Raw genomic sequence first — 26,739 nt, 5'->3', positions numbered from 1 at the left:
GGAAGAAAAAAAACCCTGTCATGACAGGGTTGATATAACTTAGAGTCAATTAGCTGATGTCTCAAGTCATATCAATCAATCACAATGATAGCCAACTGCAGTTGATTGTCCACTGAATGCGAACCCCACTTTTAATAAAAATAAAAGAACACATGCATTTTATATAATGTCATGGCACCGAAAACGATCTAACTGGGGAAAAGAATAAAAAAGTGATTTAGTTTACGACTTGTTTCTCTCCTATACAATAGCCGGTAATGATCTGGTAGCACAAAGACGGAGAACTAGCCAGCACAGCAGATATGAATACATGCAAGCTGCGTCATGGGCATCATTCAAGTCGATGCAGGTACGCAAAAATTTGGTGATTGTATGTACACAGCCCACAAAAATAATGTTCTCGAACGAGTAAACATCCTACAGGTAAAACCCGATATCATAGTTTTCAACATTGCGCCAGTCATGCACCAACAGTGCCTTTGTTTTCACAGCACTATCCTAGATCCAGCAAATTGACAGCAACCTTTGTAGTTTAATAACAAACAAGATCAACGCGTATACGTTATCTTTATCCGGCCTTTATCTGATATAGGACGAAACATCAGCCTATGCTACGCTAAGGTCTTGCATTGTCGATTTGAAGAGTTTCCATAGAAAACTCCATTTTATTCCCTTAAATGAAATTATTCGATGTTTGCGTTTATAACATACGCTGTTAAAATGTTTACCAAAATTTTCGGGGTTCAAGCCCGTAAATGTTGTAATTCATCGAATTATTCGTAAGGGCTCCGAATATTTCCAAGTAGATGCAAAAAATGTATGGCTTATGCTACAGATACTGATTCAATCTAGATTTTAGGGTTTAAACACCGGAATGAACTATGAGAATATAACCAAAAAAAATAATGTGTGGATTAAAGAAGTTGTAAGAACCACACCTTATGTCTAAAACAATTGTATTTGTTTAGACAGTTGTATCCGAAACATCCGCACAAATTAGTAAGTTAAATTTTATGATGAATTAATATGTTAAGTTGAATTTATGTGTATTACGTTATAATATCAGTTCAAATTTATTTTTTCAAGATCATCCCTATTATGATTAATTTCACGATGATATGTATATCCAAAACCATTTAGAAACACTGGAGAACGTCATTCTATTTAAGCGGTAGCATAGACACACTCAACAAATGACTGGATAATACTACAACATCTTAAATTTCAGGTAAACGAAATCATACGGGCCAGCATTTGGCCCGGGTGATCGAAATCGATTGTTGAGAAAACGTTGTTCAGAAAGCTGCATTGTAGAATTCTAATCTGAACGTACAGTCTCTCTACGTCGTAATATTAAAATTTCTTATTTAACGTGAGGTCCTAACGAGACTCGAACTCGTGATCTCCTGCTTACTAGGCAGGCGCTTTGCCATCTAAGCCATAGGACCACAAATATATATAACATCCCACCCGCCAAACCGTAATAATAAAAACGTTTTATTAAAATTTATACACATTTGCGACGGAATCACTAGAGCCCGACGAACGGCAAAAAAAACTCATCGTTTCAAATTTTGAAGCTTCCGTCAGGCTATACATAATGAACTCTTAATGATATTCTATTATCTCCTGCTAATTCTGCAGCACGGGGATCCCTTCATCCGAATTTATTTAGGAAATGTACGCAAATTACTGATTTAATGTATATTCTATTCCACATCTATGCAAAATTCGTTCAATTGTTACAAACAGAATAAAAACCACTACCAAAAGTGTAACGAGCTCGGCACAAACTGAGGGTTAAAGTACTTCTAAAATATATCTTCCCAGAATGTTGCTTTCGCGATCCAAAATAGTTAGCCGAGAGACCAAACACGAATGTAATCGACCAACATGTGACTGTCTTCCGGATTGCGGGTCCAAGTTGGATACCATTGGTTCCTCGCCTCCCAGAAAGGTTTCATCTGCACGGTGTCTGCCGTGCTCCACGGCTTAGGGGTTGCCACTCCTTGATCATTGTAATTGAGGCAGCGATCAGGAAAGTAGTCGCCACCAGCCGCCACCTTGAAGATGAAATGGAACTATCCAATATGAAAGATTTCTCGTTAGTTTTGTCCGATTGATTTTTTTTTTCGTTGTGCAGAAGATGTTGATTGAAATTCACAAACCCGTTTGTCGAAAGGTGCCATGATTGTGCCGTTTTGCCAAATGTTTGTACCGCTGGAACCTCCCAATTTCCAGAAACCGCCAGCTGGAGGACATACGGCTCCGATCGCTTCACCATCTATGAGTAAAACAATGCCAGTCGGTAGCCAGCGCAAACCGTAAGTATGAAACTCAGTTGCAAACGAGCCGTTTGTTAGAAACCTGATATGTAGTTCAATGAAGATATTCCAACCAATGAAATTATTGCAGAAAACAAGTAGGATAAATAAAAATAAAAAAGACAAACTTACTTTGACCACCTGGTTTTGGCGTACTTGTCTGCCGTTTTGCTTGGACCCCAATGCAAAGTGGAATTGGCTCGTCGGTTACCGCTTATGTATCCATCACACTCCATTTTGTCATTTCCACGGATCTCAACCATATCGATTTCACCCGATCTCGGCCAATCTCCGTAATCATTATCAGTCGGTAACATCCACAAAGCTTCAAGCGCACAGCAAAAGCAAATAAAAATTCGTTGAATTAAAAAATGAAAAACGAAAGACTTACATGGCCAAAGCCAATCTCCTCGTGAGAGTTTTGCTCGAATTTCAACAGTTCCGTAAGTGAAACTGAAAGAATTAATGGTTCTTATCCTTGCCGACTGGATTGGGTTAATGATGTCTCCATTAAGCCCACCTTTCCTGAATGATTTCAAGATACAATTCAAGATGTAAGTATATGGAGCACAACGTTTGTAAAGAGAAAACTGCAAACCTGAGGCAGCTGCTGGTAAAGTTCTCGGGACCGATAAAGTTGCATCCTTCTGCTGTTAAATTAAGCGTACCATTGTACAAGAACGATTCGCTAAACCGGTCCGCCGTGAACGTTGGAACAATATGTAATATGCCGTCTTTGACATAGCTTTAATTCAAAAAATAATAATAACATTTCTTTGACACCCAATTCGAACAACAATGGACGTGTTAAACGATCAATATACGCACCTATTTTCAGTACGGTTCGTGTAGTACTGAAATTGGCTCTGGCCACCACGCCAGGCCGTGATCAAATGCTGCCAAATTGACGTGTTGAAAGTGTCGAAATTGTCTTCAAAAATCAGCGTGGGTACCGCTGTGGCTACCGAAATTTGATTCGAGAAGAGTGAAAACAGCAGTACCAGCACGTTGGACCGAAGTAAAGCAGAGGCTGGCGTTCTATTGGATTGCAGAGCCATGACGACGCTTGCGAGAGGTACGACGAGCTTGGTAACACTGGTTTTCCTACCGACTTATATATACGCTATTTTCCGATTTTTGTGCAGTATCTGGAGTTCAATCACGAAGCAGGTTTATTATGAAAACACTGTCATAACTTTGCCTGTTGGTCAGCCAGTACGATATAAAATTCTTGTCAATAGGCTTGGTAAGGCCATATTTCCTATTGCGTTTTAAAAGCGTCGTAATAGCCCCCCTAGCTTATATATTGTTATTAAACAGCGTGACAATGCTTAATATCCCAGCAATTTGCTCGTTCCCTTTTTTTTTCCACAGTACTGAATTATTGAGAAAACATATGGCAACAGACAGGCTGCATAAACGTCGACGCACGCCTGTCTATCACTGATGCTACTTGAACATGGTTGCAATGACCTAAGTAAACTGTACTCTCATAATAATCGTATGAACCATTATAACACGCCTGCTGCAGTGTGTCGCACGTCCACATGCGAACGCCCGGGACCATAGGAGACACCCATTACAGGAGATGCTAACTGTTTAGCACACAATTTGTGGGGGGGGGGGGGGGGGTCGTGAGCTGGGCACAGAACTAGCAAGATTTAGTGTTCCTTTTTGTGGCTTTGGGTTAGAAAATGGGAATCAATTTTTTCTCCTTCTCCAATCGAAAAACTTATGCAGCCAATGACAGATAAATTGAGAATGCATAAAAAAAAAATATCATTTTCTATGTCTCCAATCTCCAGTGGCGCAGTTGGTTAGCGCAAGGTACTTATATGACAGTAATAACTAAAGCGTGAAAAAGAAATGCCGAGGTCGAGAGTTCAAGCCTCGCCTGGAGAATAATGTTTTCCCTGCCCTGCTTTTACCTTATAATTATGATATTTCCTTCCCCATAAGGGGAATTGTTAATAAACTGGATGTTCTTTGCGGGTAACTCTGAAGACCCACAAGGACTGGATGGAAATCCAATTATTAATAAATAAAACAAAGACAAAAAACTGATTTTAAATTTTGTTTGTAATTAACTGACAGAACAGTAAATTAACATTAAATTGCTTCAATGTTTTGTTTGTAATCAACTGACAGAACAGTGAATTACCATTAAGACAATCCGAACGAGAACCACAACAAAAGTATGAAAAAAAAAGGAAAGAAATAGGAAAGAAAAAGGGACGCAAAATGGAAGAAAAACGGATGAAAAAGGGAAGAAAAAGATGAATACTTGCTCAGATGTCTCCACAGTGACGCACTTCCAGAACTGGTTGGCTCATTTAAGGAAAAACTCCCCCTTAAAGGTAATTGCGCATTGTGGCAGAGGTGAGGGACAACCTGTTAACTCTGCCATCACCACGAGACAATCAACTCTCGTGATGGCCTTCTTCCGGCGAGTGCGTGCTAGTGAGGGATGACAATATTGCTCGCCATCCCGTCACTTGCAACGCAAGCTTGTGCCATGAAGAAGACAATTGATACAGAAAGAAAACATGAATTGGTTAGCCCCCACATACGACAATGAACAACTCCGTTTACGGGTTCACCGCCCAGCTCTTTTGGTTTGCTACTGGGGAAGGACATCTTCACAAGTTTAGAATTAGAGAAAAGCCGAAAACAAGATGAAGCATTTTGGTTTACACAGTGTTGAAAAAGGAAGGAAAAAGACGCATCGATGCACTCACAGAGCTGCAGCCGCAACCTCAGGGCCATTGGGGCCACTAACCGTCTCCGGTTCGCAGCTAGCAGGTTCATCTATCGGCTCTGAAATCTTCACATCGTTGCCGACGGCCGCGTCATCCACAGGTACGACAGACACGTCAGTCTTTTCGACCTTGTGGATTTTGCGCACCGCCGGTTGGATAGATGGAACGTATGTGCTAGCCGGAACAGGTCGGGCCCGGAAGGGAACGGGTTTCACCTTTTCTGGTGGGGAACTTTGAACCACGATCTTCTTGGCCGGAGGATGAGGCTCCTGCTTAACTGCCGAACAATCCTTTGGAAGTTTGTAGGTGCTCAAAGGAACAGGATTGGCCCGGAAAGGTTTACGCACAAAATCCTCCAGAGTCTTCTTTTTCCCTGGCAGGGGTTTCATGGCGAAGAGCCTGTCCGTCCGATCCATCGTCTTTGGCTTCACTGGTTTTACCTGCCCGGCCGTACGACTGGTGGTAATATCTGGTTTCTGCACTGGTGCAGTTGGTTTAACTTGCACCTCTGGGTTCTGGTGGCAGTTGCAGTTTTAAGGCAAGCCGAAACGGCCGAGGAATCGTGATGAGTGCGGATCTTCTTGGCATGGCTCACGTTGGCAGGGGCTGAGCGTTTCTGGTGGCCGACAGCGGGGTCAATCTTACGGGAATCTTTACCGGGTTTTTCAGGTGCAGCAGGAACGCTGGTGTCCGGTAATTTGGAAAGAGATTTGCGTCCGTTGAAAGAATTGACCCGCGCTGATACATTTGGAAAAGTCTTTTTCGATCCTGGAAGACGTTTGGGAGATGGAAAAGAAGTATTGAAAGCCATTTTTGATAACTTTTAAAGTTGCTGAGAGCGTACTTTAATGTCAGAAAAATGTAGATAAATTCGTACGAATACACGACTGCTTATGTGCAATTACCTGATACAAGAGTTTTTTGCGAGTGTCATCCGAACTCCAAATTTCAATAGCATGTCATTAAATTTTATATTTTCTCGTTGCGATTCATTTATCACGTACAATTCAGACAATAAATTTCATTAGAAATTTTTAGAAAAACAAAAGTTTCACAAAAATCAACAACGGTGGGTTGGAGATTCTTATTCGTTCGTCAACCAATTCGTTCCACAGCCGATTTTCCAATTCAAACATATTCCGCATCAATACGAGCACCGTAAACCTGAATATCACAAGATTTAAAATTTCATGATATTCCGCGCAACGCCGAAATCATCCGGGCCAGCATTCGGAAAGGCCATTTCGTTGCCAATCCAATAATCCACCAGTTTACACTTGTTCAATGTTTCGAATTTCAACCGATCGAAAATGTTGAGCGCTTCTGGGCATACTGTGACACTCTGGATGAAATCCAATTGTTTCTCTCGAGCCAATCGAATCGAATGTTGTGCCAAATTTAAGGCTAATCCTCTTCGTTCGAAGCCTTCTTTTACTCCTAGATAAACGAGATCCATTCCTCGCTTCCCTTTCTTTCTTTGGAGTACGTTATCGGCCATTTGCAACAATTCAAAAAGTTACATCATCAACGTGGCTGTTTCATATATCCAGCAAAAAAGAGGAGGAGGGGATTACGGATGGACAGGACTTCTGGCGAGACGGTGGGCAACAGAAGTGAGCGGGTTTTTTAAATCATTCCCACCTCATTTCAACCAAACCGTTTCAGCCAATTTCAGCCAAAACTTAAAGTTATCTTTGACTCTTTATTGTATTTAACTGGAAACAATAGAGTTAAAGAAAAAAGAAATTGATTTTCTTTTATAATTGCTGAATGCTTGAAAAAGCGTCAAATGGCTACGCCAATTGCATTTATCACTATTAGTATTCGGTCTGTCTGACGATGTCCCAGCCAAAATCGAAACACCGGTTGTTATTGGAACTGGCTGCTGTACAAGCTTATGGCCCTGTATCCACTACGGTTGCCGTTCTTCTATCGTTGCTGCCGTTTTTGTTGCTGATGTTCCGGTTGCTGCATGTTGCAGCCGCTGCTGATCCAGTTGCCGCAGTACCCGTCGTTGCGCCAGAGATTGCCTCTGCACAACTCGAAGTTGCCGTGATTGCAAAACCTACTGAGGAAGCTGAGCCTGTAGAAATTGAGCGAGTAGAAGTTGAGCCTATTGAGGCTGAACCTGTCAAAGCCAAACCCGCTAAAGATGAACAGGTGGTGACTGACCTCTGCTGAAGCTGGTGTCGGAGCCGCAAGAACAAGTCCGCCGGAGCATCGTCCATGGCCAGAATTGCGGCCGTCGCTGATGCCATCGCAACCGTGCCATTCCTACTTCTGCCGCTCCAGCTGCTACCACTCCTCTGCCACTGGATACAACTGAAGTGATTCAAGCTAAGACAATTCATTTCGCCGCTCACGCATCAAAGCGGCCCTAGGTGTGGCTACCGCTCCAGCCATTCGTGTGCCTGTCACTAGTCCCATGAACAATTCAAATCATTCTTTCATCCGCGAATGTTGGAAAGATTCATTCATACAACAACTTAAACTAAGATATGTTCGCTTGTCCTGGTAGATCCTGCAAACGTTCTCCTATTTACTGTGCTTCTTTGCCGCTACCAAAACCAAAAAACAACCCATCCCCCCAAAAAATGATAGATAACGCAACACAATAAAAAAAATCAAACACGTACCACTTGCAATGGGAGCTACATCTACCGGGTTCATCATGTTATCCTAGTGGCATCCGAAAGCTGCAAACTGCTTAACATCCAATTATTGTTACACAACATTCATTGTATATGACAGTGGGCAAAGATTCTCATAAGGCTCCATTTCACCGATTGCGGGTGTTTTTGAGTTTTCAACTCAAGAACTCATCCCACCTGTCTCATCCAAAGAGCTATCTCCCACCAAACACAACGTGATAAGGCAAATCGCCAAGGATTCCTTACGTAAGCATAAAAAGGCTCTCGTGAATATGAAACTGGTATTTCATCAACTAGCAGGAAGTTAATTACAGCTTTTTTACCGTCAACTCGCAGAGTGTATAGATTCAGCCACTAGCTACAAGAATCACGTTACGGGTTTTATTTTGTTGCGGACGCAATGACACAGTGATTAAAGGAAAACGATGGGAGCTTGCCTTTGCATACAGATGTTTCAACATAATTTTTCGGCGACATGCACCATTTTCTGCCAGTTCACCACAAACCGGCTGGGTTATACGTGACGGAGGGCAATCACGCACGCACATACCCCATCTAGGAGTGGACTCCTACAGCCACGAACGCACAAAATGAGAAAGAATAAACAAGTTACGCTAGACGGCTTTCTTGGTTTATCGATTTGAATTGAAACATTTTTATCGCCTATGTTGGAGATGTCATAGAAATTAGGTTCCCTGTCCCTAGATCTTTGTGCCATAACCTGGTGAGTTCAGCCAGTTGGAAATGCGAGGAAAACAAGTTGTAGATTATTATTAGTTAACTAACTCACTTGCTCTTTAGACAATAGTTTGGAATTGCAAGTCATGAAATCAGCTAGCACTAAAATGAATCGATTTCATAACTTACAGGCAAGGCCGATCGTGTGGTACAAAAGCGCATTATGCATCCAATGTTTTTGAATGCCAAGTAAAGAAGAGAGGAAAGGGTGCGTATTGATTTGTCCTCCTTTCTGAAGTTCCGCACCCCGCCTGTCGTTTTCGAAAAACCCTATTAGCAACGAAGACCAGTAAAAAATCCGAAAAAAATCCGTCTCGAAATACCAAACGGTTTCATATACCTTTTACAAGGTTCCAGAATCACGTGGAACACAACGAGTCCCATTTTATACCAGTACAATGAATTTCGCGAAAAGGCGATGAAAGAATAATTTACTGCGGACTTGAACTATTTAAGATTAACCTTTAATTAATTTGGAGCCTTTCTTCAAGCGCACCTCATTCGCCTTGTTTCGCTTAACTACTTGGGGTGAATCCGCTGCTGCACGCAGCCTTCGTTCTTCCTCCAAATGTATTTCATCTTTGTTTAGGCCAGGGTATTGCATTAACTATTCGTTTTAACTGTTTATTTTATTATAATTATTTTTTTATTAGCATGCCAGCTCAACAGTCACCTATACACAGTGATAGCTCGCTTTGGATTGATGCACTGCGTTGCCACTATCATTACGATAAACTTGCCAAGCGCCAACAACTGCAACAAAGCCAGCCGGTTGCCGATAGCTATGAAGCCGTTTTCAAACGCTTTTCTTCATCACACTGCAGAGGCTGCAGCCGCCGTGGCCGGAAGCAATGAAAGTTTCGAAGGAGGAAATGCTGCCCTTTTTTTTATAAAGGCACCAATGTTCTATAGTTAATTGCATATCAGTGGTTTGAAAAAAATTTTCCAAATGAGTAGTGACTGAAACTTTTGAGGATGCGTTCATCGGCGCCGCGTTCAGCTGCATCGATCGTTGGTACCGTCAAGAGCAAAAAAAAAAAATTTGTTTGTGGGAATTGACGGCTAATGTCTCGTGAGTATGCAACAACAACAACAAATCTTGGATGTAGCAACTGGTAGCAAGCGGAAATTCCATTTTTCTTTCTTTTACGTTTGACGACATTAACTAATTCACGACAATATTATATACGCCCGCGCTTCTATCGCAACCCACAAAACTATCAAAGAGTTTCCGTCACTATTTTTTCTAACATTTAGTTTTTATCATCACTCTCTCTTTCTTTCACTTTCGGTTCTTATTATCTGGTTTATTTAGTTTAGCTTGTGATTTTCACTTTTTTCCTTTTTCTCTAATGTAGTTTCTTCCATCAGAAAGCCAAGGCGTTGATGAAATCCTTCGAAATCGATCGACAGGATTGGGTACAATGCTTTGGTTTTTTGTAATATCTTTCTTCGTCCTCACCTATAGCGTACTAATCGCTGGACTGAAACGTCTTGCGGAAAAAAGGGGTAAAAAAAGGTGATAATGCTTTGTTGTCATGGCCTTGAAATTCCGTTGCAAGTATTATCACGTAATGGTCAATAGAAAAGTTCCATCTTATTGGATCTGCTGCATGATGAGCCAAATTATGAAGATGTAGCTGGCACCATATATCCCTGATGTTCAATGGCAGAGATGGGTTTATTCTAAAACTTGTATATATGCTAAATGGAGGTCTTAATTTTTTTAGTTAAGTAGATAGGTCATTAATCATCGAAATATCTCTCTGCTTCTCGAAGTCCATAAGAGTTATTCAAATTAAGGCCCGTACAGAAAGATAATGCCATTTTCTTAGTCGGGAGGATAAACCATGTATGTATGTCTAAGTAATCTGAAAAAAAAGCAATAAAATAATAGGCAGGTTAAAATTAAATCCAATATGCTTGCTCTGGGCTTGCATAACATGTAAAGATGAAAACTTAATTACATTTATAATTTTTTTTAATGAAGGATATTCCGTCGTGATGGATGACAATGGAAACCGTTCTCTGTGCTTCGATGAATTTTGCAAGGGAATCGAAGAAAGCGGCGTCAAGGTACTTTATTTTAATACCTAATATGAATTATTAGAAGCTAAAAAAAAATCATAATTTTTGGATTCATTTATTATTAAACGAATGAATAGACCGAGGACGGTTGTCGCGCTCTTTTTGACGCTTTCGACAAGGACCGCTCCGGTTCTGTTTGCATCAACAAATTTCTTAAAGCCATTCGGGTTCGCTGAGTACCATCTTTTGTTTTTACCAGTTTCTTTTAATACGTAAAAAAAAAATGTTTTTGGCTTTCTTCTCCAGCCTCCCATGTCGGATGGACGCAAAAGGGTTATCGCCGATGGTTCAAAAAATTAGATCGAACTGGCGATGGTGTGGTCACTCTGGAAGATTTAAACGGCGTCTATAATGTCAAACACAATCCCAGATATTTGACGTCAGTTTTGAAAAAAATAATAATAAAATTTGCTGTCATATCTTTAATTAAAATAAAATTTTTTTTCTCCTTTCTAAAACAGTGGGGAGGAAACAGAAGAGCAAATTCTCAAGAAGTTCCTGGCTAACTTTGAATTCAAAATTCTCCTTTCTTTGACAGTACTCATCGCCAAGTTGGTCAATAACGTACTGTTTTTCGAACATGATTTTTTTTTGCTCCAACAAGTTATTCATGTTGTCGTAAATTGGATTGTACAGCACGTTTAGACAGTTCTGATCGAAAGAATTCAATCCGAACTCGATTTTGATCCGTTTTTCTCGTTCCAGTTTTTGGCTTTTTGGTTGGCTTGGTTCGATATCGCATTCGGATTCCAACATGATGATGCATTTCATTTTAGAGCATAATCCATCTTTCACCGCCTCTAGGGCACATGCCTTCTTCAGCTTCTTCCAAAACACCTTTCTCGTACAAGGGATCACTTTTTCTTTTTTTAGTTTTTTCTCGATCTCCTCCTCAGTGAAGTTCTCTCCAAAGACGGGCACTAATTTTTCTAACAGTTTCGGGATTCCGTATTCGTTGGCTACTTGCTGAATGGCGTCCCTATTAGGGATGTTGTTGAGCTGGCAAGCGATACACTTCTTTTTGACCAGCGATCGAAAGAGTTCGTCCGCTCTAGCGGGACTGATTTTGTGGCGTTTAGGTTCACCATTTAATTTTGTTTCATTTCCAAAAAAATCGAAATGTAACGGAGGTTCTTTCTGTACGAATGTTTCAAGTTTTTTCAATGCCCTTTTTGCTATGCCAAGCTTTTCGGGGGCATCTCGCCCAGCTTCCCTCAGATTGGAGGCTGAGCAATAGTGAGTGCCAACTAAGGCCCGGACGGAACCGAGGAAATATTCGAGGATTATTACCACATTGTTTTTTTGCTGCTTATAGGCGTCCACGACGCAGAACGATGGGGTTTGTTCAGGCACTACATGGGCGACTTTGCGGTAAAAGGATAAGTGCATGTCTATGTGATTGTTCAAAATAGTCTCGCACCTTTGCACCTTTTGAATGAATTTAATTTTGCTTTCTTCAAAATCTTCTTGAATCAAAATGAAAGCAGAGTAGTAATGAGCAGCAGGATAAAGATCACTGTCCTTTGAATCAATGACTCGATTCAGAATTTCAGCTGCCTCCGACAGCGATGACTTTTGTAGAGCCAAATTTTTGGCCATGACAACAGATCGTACTGGCGTCATCCAACTGCAGTCTCTTGTGTTGCTTTCTGGCAGTCCAAGTCCAACATGAAAATTTTCGAGTAATTCAGTATAATAGTTACAAGTTAGTTTCAAATGATCCTCTGTTTCGTCAAGCCACAAAGCCCATATATCCATTACACTGTTGCAGATCGTCTTAATTTCCTGATCTCCACGTTTTTGCTTTCTCAATTCTTTCTTCAGTGTAGTGTAATAATTCGATAAATCGCCAAAAAATTCTTGTTGAAGTTCCATTGTCCTGAAATCTTCTTTCAAACGGGATATCCGTTGGCATTCTTTCCATTGGCGCTCTTCCTTCAGGCTTAACCATTTTCCTGCGCCCCATTTTATTCCTGTTGGCGATTCTTCGTACAATAGAAAGATTCCACTTCCCGGTACGCCATTTCTAGCAGCACGTCCCATCGCCTGCTCTTCTATCCGCTCATTTTTCGGCAAAAAAGTCAGACAAATATGAAGACCTCCGTTTACCCTCAACTTTTCGCTTATTTTGATATCCGTGCCCCTGCCCGCCAAGTTAGTGGCGATGATCACACGACCAACTTCAAGTGATTTCCCTTCGAAAGCAAACTTTTCATAATCACGTGTGTAGCAATGGACGTGGTCATCATTGAGCTTTGGTCCTAATGCAGTTTTAAGGTAACGGCGAATATCGTTCACATCTTTGATGGATTGACAGAAGATGACGAGAGAACGAGTTTCAGCTTGATCTTCAGGAAGGATAATATGTTGTGTTTCTTTGACGATGGCATGGAGCCAGTGGTCCTTTGATTTAAAGACTTGCGTTGGTTTCAAGTAGAAACGTTTCTGGAAAGCTGTTGGGATGACAAACTGAATGCATTTGTATTTTTCATGCAAAAACAGTCGTTCTGTTTCAGATCCCAGCGTGCCCGAAACGCCCACTGCTTTATTATAAGCCTTGACGTAAGCCGCATTAGAAATGAAAATGGCTCTTAGAATTTGTGGCGTCAATTTGCAGCCTTCGTTTAGCTGAATAAATTGATGTAGTGCTCCATCTCACTGTGATGAGATCTGGTCCATCCCTGTGTCCTGATCAATAATAATTACTTGAGGATGGAGATCTGGGCTGGTGTCTGTTCGGTCTTGATCGACAACGTAGTCCTCGTCTCGTTTGAGTTCCAGTGCCTGCATGGCATTGTCCAGCCAACTGTCAAGATGACGATCGACAAAGGACATCAAATGTTCAGGTAACCGAATACTTCGCTCGCGTTGCGCCACGTTACGGAGGTAAAAGCTAATCTTGGAATCCATTTGTGGTTCGAAATTGATTTTTTCGAATTTATCATCCATCAATAGTCGTCCTTGTGGGTCGATTACTTTTTTTTCAATCAAGTGATTCCAGATAGCGTTCTTTTCCGATGGCTGGTCCTTCAATGGGCCGTGAATCAATTCTAAATCGTCTTTAGTTATAGCACCGTAAAGGTCGTACAGAACGGCTGATTTAACGAATTCCTTTACGGTTAATTTATCCGATCTGGTGGAAGAGCTGCGTATCTTTGCCAATATAAAAACGTAAAGAGATTCGAGCATCTCCATGCCGGGGATGTCGTGCGATAGGTACAGCGTATCGTTTCCGCGATCGAGCAACATGCAATCGACTTCATCAATAACGACAAGGTCCATGGTGCGGTCACCTCTGATATTATGACCGTAGAATTTATCCAGTAAATAATCTCGCTGGAAATTGGCCAATTTTCCATAAACGACTGCTGCATTATAGGCTTGGGTTCGTTCGTCCTCGCTGTGGCTACAATTGTTTGCCACGCTGACATCGAAATATTCATAAAGATCTCGCAGTCCACCATCAGCCACTGACAGCGTAGAATCACGACGAGCCAGCACTTCATTACTTGTAATAACATCGATTTTCTTATTCTTTTTATCTTTGTTTCGGCAAAGAGCATATGCGATTGCGACAGCAGTGACGATGAGCGATTTGCCTTCACCGGTTGATACTTGCGTTAAGGTGGTTGTGTATTTAGATGACGGGTTTTCGAATTCAGATGTCAGCAATGTCATAATAGCCACTCTCTGATTGTCGCGTAGTCGAAATATTTTGTCTGGTTTCTTCGTACACGTTTTTTGTACGGCGTAATCGTAAACAAAAAGAAAATCCACTGTGGACTTTCTTTCCTTCAGTTCTAACCCATTTTTCTTCCATTTCTTGATCAAATTCCGTATACTTTCCTGCTGCTTCTTGAATTCTTGTTTGTCAAATCCTTCCATTTGGTCTGACATTAATGTAGATTCCCTCACTCTTTCTTGCACGTTAGTCAACATCTGCGGATATATTTTATCTGTGATTAACTCGTAGTCAACCGTTGGCGTGTATTTTTTCATCTTTTCTATGATATCGTCAACGTTTCTTTCGTCATATTCTTGGTCAGGACTCGCTCCTGGATACAGATCATTTTGCAAACGAGAAACGGCCTTCCAGTCACGAAACGTTTTCAATAAGTCGTCACAAAACTTTTGGTTGTTTTGGAATTCGAGTTCTAGTAACATGTAAACGGCCTCATTTCTAAGTTTTTTATTTTTTTTTTGAATATTCGAATCACTGATGAGCAGCCGATCGATTTCCTTTTCCAACATTTTGCTTCTTAAATGGTGATACCAGTCGCTGAAAGGTAGTAGCTCAAACTCCGGCAACTGCTGCCTTGTGATTTCACTTTGTCGGTCCAAATCCATTGCAATGAATTCCATGAGCCGCAACAATTTCTCTGGTTGTAACGCGGCACAGCTGTCGGATGTGGCAACCGATTTGCGTAATAAAGGCACCAGAGATGGCATTTTAACGGCTATTCCATGTAAAGAGCGTCCTATACGGCCTTTGGAAAAAATATCGGGAAATTCCCCAGAAAATTGGTCGTAAATTTCAATCAGCAAACACTGGGATCTCCAGTTGACGGGTGAGTTATCTTTTACAATATTCAAGTAGAAAATGGGACTGAAATTTCGACTATTGTGTTCTGCTATCCATTCAGCCAACCAGCAGAGATCGGTTGAATATTCTTCTCTCCACTTTACATTCAAGTTTTTGCCCCTATGTTCATGTTCCTGGATACTTTTTAAAAGCAATTCAAACAATTTATCCGGTGTGTTGCCGTATTCGGGGTTGAGCATTTTCATAAAAGGGATAACCTGTTGGTAAGCGCTGTATTTTTCAAGAGACTCTAAGAAATCTCGGAAGCAATCACTTTTTATCGGCTGATTTTCAAAAAATTCCTCATCAATTTTCTCGCAGAAATTTGCCACCATTATGTTGGGTTCAACACGTTGCCATTCCCCGTCTCCGCTATGAAGAATACATGGTGTATTAGTAATGGTGGGACAACTCTCCATTTTAAGGCCTATCTCGAATGAAGCCTGTTTTCAGAGGAGGTGGGTGTGGGCTAACTGAGGAGACTTATAGCCAACGCCACCCTCGGAACTATTTACGAACTAGATTATTCGCCAACCACTGAGGAGGCGATCTACTAGTGTCGCGGTAGGACAGCAATTACAATTACAGTGGTCTAACGGATAGAACACTCGACTGGAGTACGGGAGTCTCGAGTTCGAACCTAGTATAAATCTTTCTTTTTTCTCCTTTCCTAACGTTTTTTTTTTCACTTTCCACTGTTTTCCCACACATTTCAATTCTATATTAGTTACCAATGTTGTTGATTTTTATTTGGTTAAGGAGCGACAAGTACAAACAAGATTTTTTCCACTTCTTCCACATTCTATACGAACTAAACATAAAAATACGATAATATAACTACACAAAGGTTAGAAGTTAATTTTGATATGTAACAGGTAATGGGATAATGGGACAAGTCCCCGTGTTTGGACTTAGAAAATTTTTCAAGTAGGTGCAGCCTTTACTTTTTATTCAATATCGGCCACTAAGCGTCTCTGACTATAGGTAACCTGGACCACAAATAGGCTTTAGCTGAGATAGGCCGTTATAACGAAGAGTTGTCCCACCATTACTAATACACCATGAAGAATATAGTGCTTATGTTGCTAATTTGGCAACGTCAGGATCGGAGATGGGGAAATCGGGAACGAAGGGAGGAGTCACCGAACATCTCACCTGACGATTGAAGTTACTTAGCTAAGAACACCTGTCCGTTTACGGTCGTCTCCTCAAAAACAATCTTAGTATCGTACTCGTGTGTCCATCACTTGTCCTGTTTTTTCTCTTCGTTTTTCGCTCAAGTACTGGCAGGCAACCAGTACTTAGCTAACTCGAATTCCTTTCTTTGTGTTAATACTAGCTGGCAACTAGTATTTCCTTTCGTGTCGAACTGTCTATTCCAACAAACTCGCGTGGTAACCTGCTCGCAACAAGTCACCACTACCTGTTATTTTTCTCTCGTGCACTGGCAACCATACGCCAAAATACAATCCTAGTTTTTCCCAACGTCCCTATTTTTTCCTGTTTCGTACGTGCGTAAAGGCAACAGCTTACATGTAGTACTGAGAAGATCGCCAGCATTCAATGTTCCCTTAAACTTGAAGGATGATAGTTGATCAGTGTAAACATGGATGGACAGACAGTGGATGATTGCTAGCATTTCCAGTTCAGCCGATTCCAGTGAGTTCTATAGTGTCTCAACAAACTTGGCGTATTCTTCAAATAAATTTTGATTTTCTTTCGCGTTTTGCCAGTCGAATTCATTTTCTTTATTGTTCATCCGTCGAAAATCTGAATAAGCATTTTTCACGTCAAAAGCTACGGGGTAATCTAATGCGTTGCTCTTTTGCACACGGAGTACAAACTGCTCGACAAAATCTGAGACTTTGACATAATTTTTCATTTCCTGATGGAATTCAAACCTTTCGATGTCGTCTGATGAATCATTAGGGCGTGTCGCATTCTGCCGAATGAATGTTGCTAGATGTTGGCGAAATATTTTCACGTTATTGCAAACAAACAATCCACTTGAATTCATTTGACCGAAAATGCTGTGTATAGCACTATCAGCGCCGCTCATTGTTGGCAGCATATCGAGACATCGAACTTCAACAGGTGCTTTTTGCCGGAAATCCACTGGACGACGTCCAATTGACCGTTGGCCGAATAAAGAGCGAGAAGTGTCTGGTACGCCGTTCACATCCACTTTCTTTTTTAATGCCGGTTTCACAAAAGTCATCGAGGCAATGTTCTCAAGGCCCCGACTGTACTGAGACGTTAATTGATAAAATTGAGTTTCTTTGCCTACCATTTGATTGACTAAATCGTCGACATTTTCTGTCAACTTTTGTTCCTCCCAGTCCTTGGATAATTTTTCGTGAAGACATTGTGTCATCTGCTTCCGCTCGTCCATTTGAACAACGTGCTGGGCAAGACTTTGGCGAACGATGGCTTTCTTTTTCGTGGCATTTAGCACCGTCGAACGCAGTGGTTGTGCTTGGCCGTATGCGGGTAGACCACGGTAAGCAATCGACGCATATTCGTCTTTCTTTTTTTTTACGTAATAGTTATCAGGATCGTTTGGCTGCTTTTTAGGTTTCTTACCATCGCGTTTCGTTTCAAGGCTAACATCATTTTCGAAGCCGATGTAATAACCTGTCAGATTTTGGTTTGCAGATGCCTCAGATGTATCTAGCCTGTGGATGAAACCAACGTCGCCTACAGGTGTTCCCATCTCGCCATCAGAACCCATTGCTTGGTAGACACCCATTCGCACAGCCCTTGGTTGACGGTTTTCCTTCCCAACGACCGGAATGCCAGCTTCTGTTGGAACCGAGTTTCTTTCGGTCATGTATTCAAAGACAATGTTACCTCCAAATCCCCCTTGTCCAATGCTGCTTCCTAGTAATTCCGAAGTACAAAAGCTATCAATAAAATAGTTTAGCTGACATAGGGAATGGTGAATACCTTGGCAGAGAATAAGTGTGTGTCGTTTTGTTTTGGACTGATAGTACGAGACGGTGATCTCACTGCCATCTTTCGCAGTGCCGTCGATGAAAAAATTACCTGGATTGTCTGGTTGCACATCTTTGCCGTATTGTCGATTGTCAACTGGCAACAACTCGTTTAGCGTCCTCAGAACTGTTTTAACTGCATCGTTCGTAGCCATGTCTTTTCTTTGTTCTCCCGTTTCGAATGTCGACATGGAAGGAAATAATTGATTGAAATATTCTTTGGACCATTTTTGAGCCTCTTCTTCTCGTTGGCTTTTCCCGTTACTGCCATTTTGCCCGTCACCTCCTTTGCCCCCATCAGAAATAACCTTCCATCGTTTGGCGTTGAACATTTCATTGCAAATGATGTGTACGTTGCCGCCGCTCATACCCGGTCGACCAGGCTCTCCTGCGTAAAAGTGAAATCAGTCAATATTTGTAATAGTTTTAAAAATTCTAGTGCTGTTTGATATCTTACCGTTTTTGCCTGAAACATCCCAGCAGACGCAAGAAACCTGGGATTCCAACAGACCATTCCCACAGACTTCGTAGTCTACAAAAATTTTATCAGCAACGATTCCCACATTCGTTCCGTACCAGATTTCATTCTCCAGGTGGAAATCGACGTGAACGGATGATAGTCCGACAAGCCGAATTTCTTGCACTTCGGGATTTTCTTCTTTCAGTCGTTTCATTTCGTCAATAATTTTGCTAACAAAGACCGAGGCACCTTTAACGAATATTATTTTTCTACCATATTCGTCTTTGACTTTGGTCGTCGTCTTAGGTAACAGGAATGCCTTGCACGTCTCTTTGACCAAGACATGCAATTTAGGTGTCCATTCTTTTTCTGATTTTAACTGATTCAACCAATTCGATGATTCATTTTCAGTCCCGTTACAGCAACTTTCAAAGATATTCACCAATTGGTTGATCAAGTCATTCCCGTTTGCATCATCAAAATCCTCGGCGTCATTTCCCTCGAAGTTTTTCTCCAAAACATTTTGAATTCTTAGGTTTTCACTGGCGTCTCGAAATAGCGCATTTAATGCAAGTATAAGTTCCTGATTTCTCTTGCCATTTCTTTGGTCTTTCGTGACATCATCTAGAGACTTGGAAAACACTTTGTCAATGCAAGATGTTTTAAATTGATTGAAATAAACGGAGACAAGAATCGAGAAACGTGGCGTGTTTTTGAAAAGATCCACCTGATCGAGTATGAGTTGTAAATATTGACATCTTGCGTCACACAAATTTGTCAGTTGGCACGTCGCTTCATTTAGTTTGAATTTGACAATATCTTTGAATGAATTGATGGAATTCAATTCTTTCAATAAAGTGGGCATTTCGACGCTGATTTCGATTTTTTCATCATTTAGGTAATCAAAGGCCTTTCGTAAACCCTCTCTCAGCCACATTTCCAATACGACTTTAACATATTGTCTCTCGACTAAAGTCGTTTCCAAACAGGAAAGTCGTCGTTTCTCAACAGCTTCGATATGTTTGACGGCATTTTCGTGAAATTTTGAATTGAAGTCTAATCGAACAATCCAATTTCTTATTTCCTCGATGACTTCGTCGCTGTTTTTAAGCGACTTAGGTGTTGGGATGTAATTACTCATAGTGGCATTTTCTTCGTCCGCCATTGTTGGAAACTGCATAGAAACATTAAGTAGAAACTGTGAAAAACTAGTATAAACATATTCGTAGCCGGTGGTAAATGATCTATGAACTGTTTTAAACTCTCTGGGTTGGACGCCTTCTGGTGTGTGCATCGGTACAAGAACTGAATCACAAGAATCTAACCACAACTTAAAATATGTCTCAAACAAATCAGCCATTTTTACGGCCAAGATGTCAACAACTCCGAAGTTCGGGAGTTGGCTTATTAGGTGCGGGAGTTAACTTTGGCACTAAAAATGTGCCATATTCAACTTCATTACATAGTTTTTCAATTGTTTATCATTTTTATGACAAAAAAAAGAAAAAAAAAACCATTGCCAAGAAATTAACCACGCCATTGCAGCTGGTAAAAATGGCATTCTAATGATTTAAAATTAGAAATTTTTTTCTTTTGAGTAAAATGCTCGTCTTTGCCATGCCATAAGTTGACTGAGCTGATAAGGAAATGAAGTAAGGCTTTGAAAAAAAAAATATGATGTGAAATGGGCTATGGCACAACATCCGAAGATAACAATTTCATGGACAAACTCGTGACGTCGTGGTTCAGTTCTAACAGCCAACTATATCGTCCAAATGAACAACTAAGATTGCAATAAAAAAACTGTTGCTTACCAAAAAAAAACGGGATTTTCTACATTGGTATCCCAGTAGGCCTACACTGATTTTAAATCTTGAAGTTAGTACGTAAAATTGAGTCACATCAAGTGGCGCTGCAACCACTTGGTTTCACAATCTCTTGAAAAAAAAGGGTTACGTCTTGAAATCATGTGAAAAAACTGCTTTCGCTGTGTATAGGATATGGAGTTACTGGCCTTTTCTCGTTTAACGTGAGACGTTTTCTCACCTTGATCCGTCTCAAGCAAACCACAAAAAATGGCTGTGCACCGTGCACATAGGCTACATCTCAAGCAATCCCACAAAAAAACAGATAATACCCAAGTCTGCCTACGCTTTAACTAAACGAAGCACTTGGCACAATGAAATACACTATGGAAACCGATAAAAAAAAAGATAATTCAGCTAATACTACCATTAGACTTTTTTTCGAAATTGAATAAAAAAATAGAAATGAAGATAAAAGAAACAAAAATCATGGAAAATATTGAGGGCAAACCATTCATACGCAACCAAAAGAATGCGTAAAATGGGAATGCTATGCTGAAAACGTAATTTCATTGCATAGCTAGAATTCGCACAATTCTGAGAAATCAACTTAACACATAGTATTATTATTTTTGTCCTCACGGCGACAAAGTCTTTACATAACGTGGCTCAAAATGACACGTTACGTGCCAAAAATGGCAATCATGAATTAAAGTATCTGAACCATTTAGGCTACGACAAACACCCCTTGCCAGCTTTGTGAAGAAAAAAAGGTCGATGGTTGTATAGTTGACGCGAAATGCGTATCACGTACATAACGTAGAGTAATAGCCCATTCCTAGGACAAGGCTCAATGTAGACTATTCCCTTTGCATATGGAGCCAATGATTTCCTTATCACTCTCACTTTGGCACCCAATTGAGTTGCGTAACAGATCATCTCGCTATATTCTTGTGAGAAATTACTACCATCTTTTATGTCAATACTTGGACAGAAATTAAATTTTTTTTACGGTATAGCTCATTACACGAGAAATCGAAACTGGCAAGGCAACTGCCTCGCTATTGCCTAACTTTTATTATATAATAACGACGTAAGACATGATAAAGTTTATTATTTTTCCTTGTTTTTTGTTTTTTTGCGGAGGGAAAATCCCGGCTCGCCTTAGGAAATAAGGAGAACAATGGGACAGCCAGAATTAATAACAATCGCAACATGATAAAAGCCTACCAGGTTCCGGATGGTGAAGCATCAATGATTGCAACATCCATCGGCGCTTCTTGTGGTCCATCGAGACCTCCATGGTGAGAGTCCACTATTTTATTTTATTTTATTTTTTTTTTCATATTGTTTCCACGCATCACCGCGGGTAGCCAAGAACAAAAATGAAAATGAGCATTGAACTCACGGAGCGATTCTCAAGACGATTCTGGGAAACAGTTTTGCACTGCCCTTTAAATAGCAGCGCAAAGTCGTACTTCGGCATCACAAAGTGCAGTTGCTGCCTCTGTCTAACACCTATATCTAATTCCAAGGTAATCCTATCACCCGTACTTGTTTTATTATATTTCATGGACGTCAAATTTTTTCGTCTCGTATACTATAATAAATTGCTGGATTCCCGACCTATAGATCTTTTTTCACTGTTGACTATCATCATGAGAGGAATCGCCATCATCTTATCTGCCTCAATCCTAGCGGTGTTGAGTTCTTCGCCAGAACCTTCAGAGACCTTCCAAAACCAAAATTCAAGGCCAGCAATGAGAGCCAAATCATTTTTTTACATGCCTTATGCTTTGCCAGAAACTCAATTCTATCATGCTGGATTACCATTAACAAACTATTACCCTTTTCCCTATCCATACGTTGATGTTGAACCCAAGTTAATGCTGAATGAACCCGTCGCTAGGATCGATGTTACCAATTCTGGGCCTACCGTGCCATCCCATCTGATAGATCAGAATATCAGCGACGAGGAAGCAATGAAACAATTAGAAGTTTTGAGAGATATTTACACCCACAACAGCCAGAATGGAATTGTTCTACCCAGCATAGTGCCGGCATCTCGCGGCTTCGTTGCTCTCAAAGCCAGTGCTTTAATTAATTTTTTGAATAGCTTTTCATTAGCTACGTCGGTTAAAACCAAAACAAAAATTTTTGTCTACCCAACGCTCGGTTGAAATGATTCTGTTGTAAGCGAATTCATTCTCTATATTTCTAACACATTTTGGAAACAGCTTGTCTTGCCTCTAACGCGGTCCCACTTATCGCTTATTTATTTTTAACCTTAATTACAACAATCATGTGGCTTGTCTTGCTCGTATGTTGATTCAACTTGATTCTGATAACATTATATATTCCATTTCATCTGCACAGTGATATTGACTGTAACAAACTCAACGAACTGATGGTTGCATTTTTCTTCTGAATAAATTGTGGCAGTCACGTAATTAAATGATGTTACAAAACCTTCAGAACCGAAACCTTTAACCATTAGCTAAAATCAACTCTAAATACACAATATCGCCTGCAATATTGTAATACGAAAAAATCATTGCTTCTGTTTTGCTGACAAAGTCTCACACTAATTTCAACTTTAAATATCAACGGATAACATACCATATATATCCATTACGAAACTGTAAAAGGTAATGGGTCCATAGTTTAAAATGATGGATTAATACTGCGTGTACGACGAAAATAAGACATTAGTTGTTATATCCAAGCTAAACTAATCGAATCGCCAGATCGATAAAAAGAACTCTAGTCGAGAATTACATTTCACGTTTTTGAAAATGCTAAACGGAACTTTAGATTAAAATTGCTATTATTTTTTATAATTTATTTTCAAGATCTCCATTTTAGCTAGAAAGAAAAGAATTTTTTATTCTGTTCAACACACGTACGCCATCTACGGGTCCGACTATAGCCTTTAACTATCGATCTAGAGCACATCGATTAACCAGTGGATCGATGCACCGGTGAGTTTTAGTTTTAGTTTTACCGCCATTTAACAAAGCAAGTACACGCTGAAAGAGAACTGTTACCGTACTTTTGCTTGACAGGTTCCGGCCGTTCATCATTAGCAACAAGTTCAATTGACTCATGATGGCAGATAAGGATGGAGGTATCTCTGATTACATTCTCAGTTATCCAACATTCAGTGAATTTGAAATCATTGGTTTTCAGAGCCATTCGATGAAGCAGTTGAGGAACGCGTCATCAACGAGGAATACAAAATCTGGAAGAAAAACACTCCGTTCTTGTATGATTTGGTTATGACACATGCCCTTGAATGGCCATCACTAACAGCTCAGTGGCTTCCTGATGTTACAAGGTATGTTTTCATGAATGAAAATGTTGGCATTCATTTCTGATCTTCTAGCATTTCATTTCACTTTAGGCCTGAAGGCAAAGACTATTCGGTTCACCGTCTCATCCTTGGTACTCATACCAGTGATGAACAGAACCATCTGTTGATTGCTTCTGTCCAACTTCCAAATGAGGATGCTCAGTTTGATGCTTCCCACTATGATAATGACAAAGGAGGTAAACATGTGATGTGGTAACCTTGATATACACTTATTAACAAACTATATTTTCCATCAGAGTTTGGAGGCTTTGGATCTGTGAGTGGTAAGATTGAAATTGAGATCAAGATCAATCATGAAGGGGAAGTCAATAGGGCTCGCTACATGCCCCAAAATCCCTGTGTGATTGCCACCAAAACTCCCTCGTCTGATGTCTTGGTTTTTGACTACACTAAACATCCATCTCGTCCTGATCCTAGTGGAGAATGTCACCCAGACCTCCGGTAAATTCCTCTTAATAATGCAATCATCTCCACAGGACCAAAGATTCATATAAATGATAACTAATGATGATCATTGTCTAGTTTGAGAGGGCACCAGAAAGAAGGTTATGGCCTGTCATGGAATCCCAACCTCAATGGTCATCTACTCTCTGCATCTGATGATCACACTATTTGCTTGTGGGATATCAATGCCTCACCCAGAGAGAACCGTGTCTTGGATGCCAAAACTGTATTTACTGGCCACACAGCAGTTGTAGAAGATGTTGCCTGGCATTTACTTCATGAGTCGTTGTTCGGTTCCGTTGCTGATGATCAGAAGCTAATGATTTGGGATACTCGCAGCAATAACACTAGCCGACCCTCCCACACAGTGGATGCACATACGGCTGAAGTGAATTGTCTATCATTTAATCCTTACTCGGAATTTATCTTAGCAACTGGTTCAGCAGATAAGGTACTAAAATTGGTTTCTCAAATTTTGTCTCTGTTATCTCAGTTCATTTTTCTAATCCTTAAAGACTGTGGCTCTCTGGGATTTGAGAAATCTGAAACTCAAATTGCATTCATTTGAGTCACACAAAGATGAAATCTTTCAAGTTCAATGGTCCCCCCATAATGAAACTATTTTGGCCTCTTCTGGCACCGATCGCCGTCTGCATGTTTGGGACTTGTCCAAGATCGGAGAAGAGCAATCCACCGAGGATGCTGAGGATGGTCCCCCAGAATTATTAGTAAGTTCAAGTACCGATATGATTGTAAACAGTTTATAGATACTTATTCGAGGAATTTTTTGTAGTTTATCCACGGTGGTCATACTGCAAAGATCTCAGATTTCTCGTGGAATCCGAATGAGCCCTGGGTCATCTGCTCCGTTTCAGAAGATAATATTATGCAGGTGTGGCAAATGGCAGAAAATATTTACAACGATGAGGAGCCCGAAACGCCAGCTTCGGAACTGGAAACTCCCACTAACTAATGCATTTCCAGTGTATCATCACCCATCCCGTTTCTCCTCGTTTGATTCCTTTATACTGTCCCACGTACACGCTCATCTTTTTTTAAACATTCAAGTCTTCGTATTTGGCCTTTGTGCCGCTTGGAGGCGAAGATGCCAGCTCTTGTATTCAATAAATAGCTTTTCACGAGGCAATTGTACTTGCTTACTAAATTACTTTAAACGAAAAGATGTGATCTAAAACAGTTAACATTTAAACTTTACTTGATAGCAAGTGCAATTTGCTTTGAAGGGCGTATGCCGATATCCTTTAATTAGCTGTCCAGGGTTTTTTATCTCAGAAAACATCTTCAATGCTATTCGCATCTTTTGCGAGCCTAAACAAACAGACTGACAAACGAACGATTAAGTTCGGATTGGTAACAAATAGCCCGTATTTCAAAGAATGAAAATAGACGGCCTGAGTGTAAAATTCTGCGTTCTAAACTGAAATTTTGTGTAGATGTACAGTACATATTTTTTTTAAATTTAATCCGATAGTTATATACTGTGGATCTAATGAATACGGACTTTCCAACCACGTTAACAATAGAATGCTGTCGAAATGGAATTAGTAGGACATATGAAACCGGTGCCAAAACGCGCCATTAGTGTCAACAACCCTAGACTGTTATAGCCGGTAGAGCTGCACGAAAGAGTTTTTGACCCTCGTCTTGGAATGCCTGTGAAAGACAATCATGACCCCTACAACGTATTCCCGTGATGGACGGCTGCCAAAATTTCCTACTAAACTGGCTTCTTCGTGATTTTTCTGTTTTGCTGCATCATCACAGAACAAACAGCTTTCCGTTAGGTCTACATGATAGATTTTAGAAAATTCTTGTATACAGCATCCTCGTGCGCAGTTTTATTTTTAATGGCCTTTCTGTAATAGCTAACGCACGTTTCGGACGTGGTAGCCCGTGTTTTTGGTTGAATTCTAACATCCTAGACAACTTCACCGCATTCTGTCATGTTGGGATCAAACTGGATGATACCGATTAATTAATTTGCTGATTGTTTCCAAATGAGACACAAAACATCCTTGACGCGTGGAAATGCAGTTGATCCCTCATTATAGATTGGATCTCTCGATTAACAAGCATGGTATTCTTTAAAAAATTATTTCATAGTTAATTAAATTCGGGTGCTCCCCGATTGTTATTATTTTACTTCTAAGAAAATTATATGGTAGTTGTTCCCAGTGCATGAAAAAATAAATAAAATCACTTTACCAAATTGATCCAAACTAAAATATGCGGGATTAGCTGTTTGGTGTGAGAATATATTCTAGCATGGAAAGTATGAATTCCACAAATACTTGCCAATTATATTTGCTATGTGGCCTATGGGAAAGTGTTGAAATCGAGCTTCCGTTCGCAAATCTGACCGATGACTAACTAATTTCCCCAGTTTTTTTTTCTTATAAAAATTCTATTTTGAGTTCAGCACGTCTGGGGGCTACTGGCCGTTGAAGACTATAAATGATGGCCGAGCTTGCGCACTCCGTTTCACGCGCATTTTCTGCTCT

At 40.5% G+C, this 26,739-nt stretch overlaps 5 protein-coding genes, 2 non-coding genes and 1 pseudogene across 7 annotated transcripts in view; 3 read left to right on the top strand and 5 right to left on the bottom strand.

The window, feature by feature from the left end:
• The window catches only part of LOC132088280 (uncharacterized), a 45,153-nt gene that overhangs the window by 12,352 nt on the left and 6,062 nt on the right, over positions 1 to 26,739 (bottom strand). The window lies entirely within an intron of this gene.
• Positions 1,376 to 1,448, bottom strand: Trnat-agu (transfer RNA threonine (anticodon AGU)). The gene has a single exon. It is a non-coding gene; the product is annotated as a tRNA-Thr (tRNA).
• On the bottom strand, positions 1,758 to 3,411 carry LOC130700865 (beta-1,3-glucan-binding protein-like). Its single transcript, XM_057522844.2, has 6 exons — positions 3,153 to 3,411; positions 2,923 to 3,069; positions 2,716 to 2,849; positions 2,457 to 2,649; positions 2,169 to 2,367; positions 1,758 to 2,081 (listed from the first exon to the last, which is right to left on the bottom strand). Exons 1-6 carry the CDS (start codon positions 3,380 to 3,382, stop codon positions 1,857 to 1,859), a joined length of 1,128 nt encoding a protein of 375 aa, XP_057378827.1. The 5' UTR covers positions 3,383 to 3,411; the 3' UTR covers positions 1,758 to 1,856.
• Trnai-uau (transfer RNA isoleucine (anticodon UAU)) lies at positions 4,123 to 4,226 on the top strand. Its single transcript has 2 exons — positions 4,123 to 4,160; positions 4,191 to 4,226. It is a non-coding gene; the product is annotated as a tRNA-Ile (tRNA).
• LOC130700864 (calcyphosin-like protein) lies at positions 10,323 to 11,205 on the top strand (annotated as a pseudogene).
• On the bottom strand, positions 11,202 to 15,561 carry LOC130700863 (protein translocase subunit SecA-like). The gene is given in 2 exon segments (XM_057522843.1): positions 11,202 to 11,211; positions 11,315 to 15,561. Coding segments are annotated over 2 exon segments (4,257 nt in total).
• On the bottom strand, positions 16,382 to 19,764 carry LOC132088279 (uncharacterized). The gene is made up of 3 exons (XM_059496823.1): positions 18,593 to 19,764; positions 18,089 to 18,523; positions 16,382 to 18,022 (listed from the first exon to the last, which is right to left on the bottom strand). The coding sequence occupies exons 1-3, from the start codon at positions 19,758 to 19,760 to the stop codon at positions 16,809 to 16,811; spliced, it is 2,817 nt and encodes a 938-aa protein (XP_059352806.1). The 5' UTR covers positions 19,761 to 19,764; the 3' UTR covers positions 16,382 to 16,808.
• On the top strand, positions 23,376 to 25,360 carry LOC130700822 (chromatin assembly factor 1 p55 subunit). Its single transcript, XM_057522810.2, has 7 exons — positions 23,376 to 23,527; positions 23,590 to 23,737; positions 23,804 to 23,949; positions 24,010 to 24,214; positions 24,296 to 24,668; positions 24,733 to 24,945; positions 25,011 to 25,360. The coding sequence occupies exons 1-7, from the start codon at positions 23,506 to 23,508 to the stop codon at positions 25,188 to 25,190; spliced, it is 1,287 nt and encodes a 428-aa protein (XP_057378793.1). The 5' UTR covers positions 23,376 to 23,505; the 3' UTR covers positions 25,191 to 25,360.

Source organism: Daphnia carinata, chromosome 9 (assembly GCF_022539665.2).
Source record: "Daphnia carinata strain CSIRO-1 chromosome 9, CSIRO_AGI_Dcar_HiC_V3, whole genome shotgun sequence".
Taxonomy (NCBI): Eukaryota; Metazoa; Arthropoda; class Branchiopoda; order Diplostraca; family Daphniidae; genus Daphnia; species Daphnia carinata.
The sequence above is the reverse complement of the archived record's forward strand: the minus strand, read 5'-3'. Positions and strand labels throughout refer to the sequence as shown.